At 40.3% G+C, this 10000-nt stretch overlaps 1 protein-coding gene across 6 annotated transcripts in view; it reads left to right on the forward strand.

The window, feature by feature from the left end:
- Positions 1-10000, forward strand: part of ZEB2 (zinc finger E-box binding homeobox 2) — a 114784-nt gene that overhangs the window by 69339 nt on the left and 35445 nt on the right. For 3 of the 6 annotated variants that reach the window (XM_075152702.1, XM_075152704.1, XM_075152703.1), the window contains exon 3: positions 2464-2553. The exons of the other annotated variants lie outside the window; for them this stretch is intronic. In XM_075152702.1, coding sequence (XP_075008803.1) covers positions 2464-2553 — 90 coding nt within the window. The remainder of the gene's footprint in view (positions 1-2463; positions 2554-10000) is intronic. 6 annotated transcript variants of the gene reach the window in all.

The following is a 10000-nucleotide window of genomic DNA, read 5'->3' on the forward strand; positions in this document are numbered from 1 at the left end:
TGGAATTGAGAAACTGAGAACAAAAATGAGACCCTAAAATAAATTAAAAATAAAATCAGTGTGATAAAAAATTTTTTTAAATAATTGAAGTTTTAAGGCAAATTGCACCAAGAAAAAAAGTCTCTGTGATGGAAAGCAGCACCATAAGTAATGCTCAGGAGTTACATTTTGGGCTACTGTCAGTTAACAGACTCACCTCGAGGCTGAAAGCTTTACTCAGGTGAGTGATCCTGAGTTCCCTGGGTCCCACCAAGGCCAGATCCCTCTGGACCATGTCGTCTTCCATCTTAATGCTCCTCACATGGAGCAACAGATATCATTTACCTGATGACACGCCAAAGCGCTAAGTACTTTGATATATGTGAAATACTATCTCTCGTCAGGAGAGGGTAAAGGACGGTTTGGATCGTGGGACGCATGGATGTGTTTTGCAGACACGTGGACTGCACAGCAAAACCCTCTCGTTATTTGTTCAAAGTTGCAAACTCTTCACTGCAATTATTTTTCTTTCAAAAAAAAAAAAAAAGGTCGAGCACAACACCGGTCTACCTTTCAAAGGATGACTTGTTTTATCAGTCCTAAACGCTCCGGCGCCTTTGAAGAAATTGTTGCTGTTGTGGTTTTAAAAAATAATAAAAGTTATGGGATCCTTTTGAATTTGGCAAATGTTGGCAACATTGGCAGGAAAGACACGGAGCGTTTCAAAGTTCTGGTATGAAGAAAAAGATTCTGAATAAAACAATTTTATGTGATTTTGCAGGTGGTTTGAGCTATCATTTTATATGTACGTTTGTACCACTGCTCATTGGAATGTTCATATAATACTGACCTAATTATGCATAGAAAAAAGATAAGCCATTTACTTGATTCATTTCTTCTTTTTAAATCAAGAAAGGAACAAAAAGGCTCCTATTTTCTGAAAGAAATTGTTCGCTTTTATTGCAGAAAAGTAGCAGCTTGTGCAGAACTAGAACTGTAACAATTTTATATTCCAAAGGTTTTGTGTGTATTCGGTTAGTTACAGTAATTATACCCAATAACTGACAGCCAAAATCACGTAGGAGAAAGCAAAGGCTGTTTTCTCACACAGGCCCTGCTGCAGAACATCTGCTGAGAGATTTGCATATTAATTAACCCATATTAACTCTAATTATTCTGGGAAATTATCAAATAAATTGAATTTTCTAATTTTAACCTTTCTTTTACTTGACGCGTGTCGAGGCTGAGAGGACGCACCAGGCTATCTCACCTGGGCAATGAGCAAAGGATCTTTTCTTCCCTTTTTTTTTTTTGCTCCCTTAGACCTGGGGCAGCCTGGGGAGCTTTTGTGTGCCTGGTGCTTTTTTGGCTCCCGCGCTCGGTCGGGTCTCGGCGCATTTGCTGCGCGACGGCACATGTGTGTGTGTGAGCACAGATGGTGGATTTATACAGGGGTGAGGAAAGGTGGTACCTCCGAACAGTTGAGCAAACCTTAAGTTTTTTTTTTTTCTCCTCTCTTTTTTTTTCCCTTTTTTTTTTTTTTCCCAGCCTGTTGTTTAGGCCTGAGCAAATAAATGGGAGTTTAATTCAATTAGAGCCTGGCTTTAGTCAGTTGCCTCATGACAGAAATTATTCAATATTTTTTCCCCTCACATTGTTTGGTTTACACATCGCTGACTCCCTTGCTTTTGTGCTCTGTTTAGAGTGGCCGTAATGCGGTGAGCTTTTGTGTCTGCCATGTCGCCGTCCCTTTCACCGCTGTCTGGTTTTGTCAGTCCTGAGGTGCAACGATGCTATTTTGAAAACAGAAAGGTTTTAATGTATTAGGAACGGGGCCCGCGCTTGCACAGCAGCAAAATGTTGGAAACAAAGCTCGCAAGCCAGGACCGGTGACCGAATTACAGCTGCGGCGGGGGGTGGGGGGATGCTCTGGAGGGAGGCTGAAGTCCCTGAGGTCCCAGCCCACCACGCATGGAGCCCACAGCCTCACCACGCGCCCTGCCCAGCTCTGACAAAGTTGGTGGCATCAGAATCCTAGATGTGCCCAAAACCACCGCGGCTCCAAAACCACCCTCAGAAACCTTTTCCTGGGAGCTTTAGCGGCAAGCAACACCTCTGGAGGAAGGCTGGCAAGCCCTCATTTCCACCTTAATGGTTGCAACCTCCTCCCCCCCATCTCCTCTCCTTGGAGCTGGGCAGGTGATGCTCGGTGGCAGTTATCCTCTGAGCAGAGCTGATCTCCCCCATTATTCCTGCTGATGGGCTCGGAAGCAGCGTGTTACCTGTTAGACACAAGATTTCCTGTTGACACCAGGAAACGAGTTAAAAAAACCCCAAAGCAACCCAGCTAGGGCTGCCAAACAAGCAGGCAGAGATTTTCAAGGCAATTGTGGGCTTGTGGGCTTTCTTTTAGTTTGTTGTTTTGGGTTTTTTTTTTGTTGTTTGGTTGCTTTTGGGTTTTTTTTTTTTTTATGGAGAGGCTAGGGCTGCACAATGCTTTTGGGTGGAAGTTTGGAGGTTTCTTTCCAGAGAAGTATGACTTTGGGAGGCGAGATGTGGCTACGTCAGAAGAAGGTAGGGTTAACATCTAAGAGTTTTCTCTCTAAACTTTTAACGAGGAAAGGATCACCCCTCCTGAACTGAAATACTGGGTTGTTTAGGCTCTAAATTGTGGGTTAAATGCAATATGAAAAATGAGTCAGATATGTAGCTATTAATCTTTGGGGCGGAGGAGGATAAAATGCCAGCAGATACAGAACTTCTTAATAGAAATAGAGAGTCATTATAAGGTTGCCTTTTTTACATGATGGTATTACTCATTTTAAGTTACAAAATGACCAGTCTGTGATTCCTGAACCTCTCAATGCAGTCCAGCATTTATTGACTTTCTACCTACTACATGGTTATAAAGTTGAGCAACCTTTTTGGAAGAAGGTGATAGACACAATATCTATTTATGCAAGGCCACATTTCCCTTTTCTTTATGTTCTGTTTATTCAAGGTTTTGTTTCCAAGGCCTTATTACTATAAAACTTAAAGCGAGACAAGGTCTGCCCTCATGTCAGATAACAACACCAAAACAATTCTGATGGTTCAGTAGCTTATTATTTCATACTTCCAGGTCTTAAATAAATTACAGTTATTTTCACATTCCTCCTGAATATCCTTCAGGCATGATAATAAGTGCATTTTTCTGAAAAGACTGTTAATATTTCTTTTCTTCTCGTTGATTTTAAATATTTTGTTGAATTGTCATGTACAGTAATAATTAGAGGGGGTCTTGCTAAATTTCTTTCAGTGTGATGCTTATATTGTTTAGCTTCTTGACATATTTTACGAATCATTGCAGAACTGTTGGCAAATAGATTGTAAATTACATCGAAACACAGAAGTGCAGCAATAGTTTTAGCATCTTTTCTCCAGCGTTCCTTTGCTGCAGTCTTGCAGATTCCTTTTTTCTTTCTTTTTTTTTTTTTTCATTCAGTCATCAAAGGCAATTATTGACTTGGGTTTTGAAGTGCAGATTATCAAGGTATTATTTCCTTAGAAGTGCAATACTGTAGATTGTAGAAAGCAAGAGGACCTGAATAATTTTCTAAAGAAGAGAAGGCACTAGTCTAAATGACTCAATGAATGACACATGTTTAGGGTTGTTTGTTTTTTTTTTTTTCCTGAAGCATCAGTATAATGCTTCTCTCCTTTTTTTCTTTTTTTTTTTTTTCCCCCTGCATGGGTTAAATAAGGTAATCAGCACTTATAATTTTACTAGAGGGGAAGAAATCCATGTTCTTCCTTTTTGTTTTTTAATATGTAATTACAGGGTGGGTATAAAGTTACTGTATGACAGTCTGGGAATAAACGAATCTGGGCAATTTAAGGTCTGGCTGAGTGATGTGCAGGACCAGGTCCTGGTTCCACTGAAATGAAGGAGATTGTATCAAAGCGCCACAGAAGAAGCAATCAATATTGAAAAAGAGAAGGAAGAAATGGTCCCAGGATTATTTCATTCTTTTCTCCTCCCATGATTACAGTGGTGCTTCCAGTAAAATACAGAACTTATTAAAATTAAAGTTTCCTCTATTTACTCCATCCTCACCTTAAATATTAGAGCCCACAAGCCAGGATGATCCGTCGCATGCCGCAGGTATGAAGTCTCCAAGCCCTCCTGGCTGGCGCGGTGGCAGGACGCACAGTGCGCAGCCCCGCGTTCCCAGGTTTTGGTTGAGTTCCCGAGGGCTTTCCTCTGAAACCTGAGGCGAGAGGAATTGGGAGCATGCTAGTCATTTGTTTTGTTAGGAATATATCAGATACTGTGGCACTTGTTTCTAGTAACTACTTCCCACTTGGAGAAACTACTGCTGCAGCTGAAGTTTTGCAGTACTAGGGATTCATCGCGGAGATCGAATGACGCTTGTCTCTGGTGCCTTTTGTGTCCATTTACAAAGGATCTCGCCATTCACTTTAGGTAACCAAGGTGCTACTTTTGTATATTTGTGTTGTGTTATGTGATATTTTCTAACTCCTCTGGCAGTTGCGTGGATGTTAAGACCTCTGTACTCAATGGTCCACCGTTTGAATGATGTCTGTAAATACAAATTTACATAGCACATAATGACAGCTTTGAAGAATAGGTCTAATCTGACAGTCTTAAGGGATTTTAGGAAACATTTCTTTGGATTTTTTTTTTTTTTAAATAATAAAATCTTCAACCTACGATATTTGGGTTATTTTACCTTTCCTCCCACCAGCCAATGTAATAGACATTAGATACGCAGCAACTTTTTCTGCCACTGTGTTAGCAATGGATTTGACTTCCTCTTAATTGAGAACGAAGGACAAGTTGACTCATTTGACAAGAACATACAAACCACTTATCCACAACCACTCAGCCACCATCCTGGTCTTTCTTGACCAGAAAAAAAAAAAAAAAAAGCTTTCTTGATCTAGATTTACTTGGTGGGAGTAAGAGTTGATTTTTTTTCTTTACTTCTGTTTTTTTTTCTACAAAATACGTCCTAGGTGAATAACCTTAGGACAATTTTATTTTTACCTATCAAGTCCACTAGCTGGGGGCTCCCCTCCCAGGTGCTGCCACCTCCCTCATAACGGTGGGAACCTGACAAATTCTTCTACCAGTCCACAGCTGGAGGAGAATTATTCTGCTGGCAATTATAACTTAAATTCTTCCAGGGAGATGGTGGGAGTGCTGGGTTCCTGAGAAATAATCGTGTTCAGCTGTTGTAGCTCTGCCTGGGTGTGACAGCATTGTACAAGCTTTATTTCAGGCCCTTTGTAGCAAAAGAGCAAGTTCTCAACAGGCTGATAGACACGTAAGGTGGGTAAATGGCAATTTACTACCTTCCAGAAACTGCCATCCAATATATTTCAACAGAAATTATCCTTTGCTGGAAAAGTTATACTGTAGCAAGACTCCCACTTTTCTTAGGACTCTTCAAGACTGTGAAAGGTTGTATTCCCTAAAAAGTTATACACAAAAATGTGTAGACCTCAGAAAACATATTTGCCTTTAGTTAAGAATCTTTTCTTTCTACATAAAAGCTAAAACAATAATGAAAATAATAGAAGTATCTTTGGAACAAAAGATAATAGACAATGATATACAGTTCCAACTCCTCTTTCATCTCCTCTGTCCCTCATCATGAGTCACTGCAGTGAGGAAGGAGAACTATCATACTTGGAACTGTTCTAGTCGAGTAAAAGCTTTGATTTTTTTTCCCCCTGCTACAATTCTTAGGCATACTGCATAGGAGTTATCACTACTGTTTGCAAACATTCAGGAAAAGGAAAGGGGATAAAATATTCACCTCCAAAATCAACACCGAATGAAGCTATGCATCTATATTTTTCTTTCAAGGACATCATCAAAACTCGTGGAGGCAAAGCCATCCACTGCAAACCGCGAGGCTGTATAGATTTTAACGTAATGTAAAGTTAATGTAACTGTCAGTCTCCAAACTGAAACCATGGTAGCTTTTTTAACTAAAGAGAAAGTTACTTTTTCTTGTCTGAAGAGGCTGCTTCTTCAAAGATCCTATTGATGGGAAGGTAGAAGGAAACCTGACATAATTTTGGATTCTTCCCAGCCTACCTTCAGGCATCTCTTTCTACTGCTTCTTTCATGGAGGCACTCAAGTCTTAGTGTGACAATTTAAAAAATATGAAGCCTCTGGGCTATTATGAATTTCTGTCCCCAGAGAGAAACACGGCACAAATCTGACACACTAGAAGACTCAGAGGAATGGTCTATTTTCTGTTATTTTGAGACAGTCAGCTTGAGACTGAAGGTGATATTGTTGAGGGGGGTGAAACCCACATGTTTTTACAAGGGGTAACTCCTAACTGCATTGGAGTACTTGGGGGGGGGGGGGGGGGGTCAGAAATACAGGGAAACAAGGAAAGAGGTGTAAGGATGGGAGTGAGAAGTAAGAAAGAGAGGGGTGATGGAGGATATGTTGGCAGATGCCAATGGACAGCTTGGGTGATTCTGCGGATGACATGTGTTTTCCAGACAGAACAATGGCATCCAAACTGCTAATCAGAACACAGGGTTGGCTCCGTCTCTCTGCTGTAAATCTTGCATTCTTCTGTCTTTCTGTAGCCAGATTTTTCAGTCTGTCAGTAGAAAAAGTGGACCAAATTCTGTAGTTATCTGGAGCCTTTTTGTTGAAGTCAATAGAGTGGTTTAAAATTACTATGAAAGTAAAAGGAAGGTGATTTAGTCAAAATAAAGCTATGAAAAAGCCAGAGCTTTCTCCCATAAAAAACCCAAATAAATGTGTGAACTAGGGACTCTGCAGCCAGATCCATTCTGTTTTCTAGTTTCACAACGTCTAGAACATGGGAACAAACACATGGGTTTTGAAAAGTAAAAAAGATTATTTTATGCCTATTCATCAGGAGCAGGACTCAAATTGAAATAAATGGCATTAAACTTAGGAGAGTCCCTCACTAGAGCTCACAAGTGTTCATCATCCATCTTTTCTTGTTCACTTGTCTCTTCAGTCCTCAAAAAGATTAGACTATTCTTTTATTTTTAAACGATATCGGTAGGATAACTATGAGAATAGTCCTGTTCTCACCTCTATGTTTAAAGAAAGAGAAAAGCAGATTTTGGGCAGGGAAAGAGAAGTGTGAATGTATTAAGTTGCACTATTATGGAGAGAATTTTCTTCTGCCATTTGATTCCTCATAAGATAATGTACTTGTAATTTCTTAAGACTTACAAGATGTGTCCCTAAATACTTAAAAATCATCAAAATCAGATCAAGGATACAGTTAAGCAACAAAAACATCTTCTTGAACATCATGAACATTAGAATCATACCAATTCCATACTCATTTCAAGCAAAAACTGAAGGTATATTGTCTTCCTCCAGGCTATGTTTTTGTTTCTCCTGCGAACAAGCTCTATAATCTACCAAGAGAAAAGGCTATCTGGAAGGATAAATAAATAATCAATTATTTATATTTCTAAAAGCATTCAGCTGTGCTCTTAATGCTGCGTAACGATTTAAAAGTACGTATTCAGCAGAGAAATTCCAGTCTGGGAATCTAGTGTACGTGATTTAATCAACACCCTCAAGATTCATAGGAAGACAAATGTGCTCCTGGTCATCAACATCCAATAACTGGCCTATCATTCAGTGGAGAGACAGCCATAAGGATAGCAGAGATCGGTTGACCACACAATTGCCAAAATTAACGTCTCCCAATCAAGATACATAAGCCTTGATGAATCCCATTGTCGTTAGCAGGAACAAGGAAGCAAACACTTTCTGAGAAGCCAAGAGAGAGACAAGAGCCTCACCAATGTGTAGTGTATATCATCTGACAGTACAACTTGGGTAATGGCCTCAGGACTCTAGCTAAAAATATAAATAGAAAAAGTATAAAGTAATTTGCCTACATGATATAGGGGCGTTCCTTGTTACTGGAGTTCAAAATAGTATCACAGTCTCTTGTTGAAGTCTGTAGTGGGTTTGTTATTGGGGCTCGGATAGTATCACAATCTCTTGTTGAAGTCTGTAGCGGGTTTAACTATTTTACCTAAACACACATTCCAAAGCACTTATGTGTAAAGGCGACCTGGCAGGGTGAGACACAGGCCTGAGCATCAGCTTTTAGGCTTCAGGACTAAGAAACCCTTGAGGTCTGCATTTCAGATTTCTCTATTCTTGCTCGCTTCTAATATCACATTTTAAGGACAGTTGAGGTCCTGTTTGTTGGCAAAATTTTGTCTTTTAAATCCTAAGTCTTCTTATTTGTGGAGTTTACATGTTGACGGTACATCCTATTGGAATCACCATTCTCATACCAATTATGGTTGCCTGAGAAATTTCTAAAATTAAATGTATTTTTATTATCAGTGTACCTTCCCTGAGAACAGTGTTTATTCTGGTGGGAAAAGAGTGGGTGTACCCTAAGCTTCCTGTCGTATCACTTGTATTGTCCTCATTTCTCTTAGGATGAGAGACACTCATTAGTAATAGAACCGAGGAGATAACAATCACACACACACAAAAAACAGGTAAGGCCTTTTCTGTTTAGAGTCTGTAGATGACAAAAGCAAGGAAATGCAAGGGTAATGCTATTACTTCATTCTTAGATCGTATCATGTATACTTAATGTGCTGCACAGTGTTTTGAGCATTACAGGATTCTGTTATCTGCAGAGTAGATTAAAAAAAAGTACTCATTTATCTACATGCAGAATTTGCCCGCATGTAAGGCTTTTTGCCCTTTGCACACACCAAGCTGGAATACGTGGGCATGGCTTGGGAATGTCCAAGAACCAGTTGGAAGAAACCAGTTTCTTCTCTCCTGTTTCCAGGCTTGGCCAGGCTGCAGGCTGCTTCTAAGGCTTCTCCCGTGGTTTGTCCCTGGTCATCCCACCGGCCACTCTGAGCGGGGCTGTCCGCGCGTAGATAGGTCATAACCAGTGTGCGATTCCTCACGTGGGGATGAAACAGAGTCTTCATCATCCGTCGAGGAGAAGGGTGTATTTTCGTACTTACGTGGACACTTTCATTTTCGCTTGCTTGGCGAATGAATTGCCACCTTTGAGCAACCACTTACTCTTATGTTACAGAAAAACCAGTGATATGACCTGTGAGTGACCTGACCATCTAGCACACCTAATGGCCCGATGCCTTGGCCGAGGCTGTGCAGAATGGGCCAGAGCAGGAGGAAACCAGCCGTCCCCATCCCGTGGCACGACACACGCTGCCTTTCCCATCCCTCATTCTGCAGGGAGCCGTTTGCATAAATTCCTGGCAGATCAGGGAGAAAATTGATCCCCTACTTTTCAGTTCCCTTCTTTTACTGGTTGTCACAACCTTAACAGTACTTGACATCAATGGGAGTTACATTGTGGATTGAGGGCAGTGTTTGGCCCTTAAGCGTAGTTTTTGCATGTTAATACATTAGCAACTGATGTCTTATTTGTTCAGTAACTGACAGAATAATGTACAGAAAGCACGTAAGTATGAAAAGGGGCTAGTTAGGTAATGTTGAGCAGAACATCTTCAAGACAACACCGCAACCACTGTATTTCAAATGTCAGGCTAATTATTATCAACATTTAAATGTTAGCGTGGGCCATTTTTAATAGAGGAATTTTTTTCAGCAGGTGCCATTAGGGGAAGAAAATGTCACATGTAGTTCTGCCATCGCATTGTTCAAAAAAGTACATAAAACAAGGAAATTCTTTCTAGATGTAGCAAAAAGAACATCTTGTTTGCTTAAATCTGACTGTAAAATTAATCTGTCTGATGATACTATTTGGGGTATCGTTTATTTTAAGGAGGCATGGGGAAGGCTTGCTAGAATATAACAATTTCAACTGAAAACAACGCTTGTCAGAGCTAAAGTCAGAGCCTTTTACATATAGTTTTTTGGAGATTCATACTTGTCCAGGTCCCAGTTGTTCTGGAGGCAGTTGAAGTCTGAGCTGTGTACTCGCTGGTAACCGCTTTACAGAAAATGAAACTTGAATATGATTC

This window comes from Calonectris borealis, chromosome 6 (genome assembly GCF_964195595.1).
Source record: "Calonectris borealis chromosome 6, bCalBor7.hap1.2, whole genome shotgun sequence".
Classification (NCBI taxonomy): domain Eukaryota; kingdom Metazoa; phylum Chordata; class Aves; order Procellariiformes; family Procellariidae; genus Calonectris; species Calonectris borealis.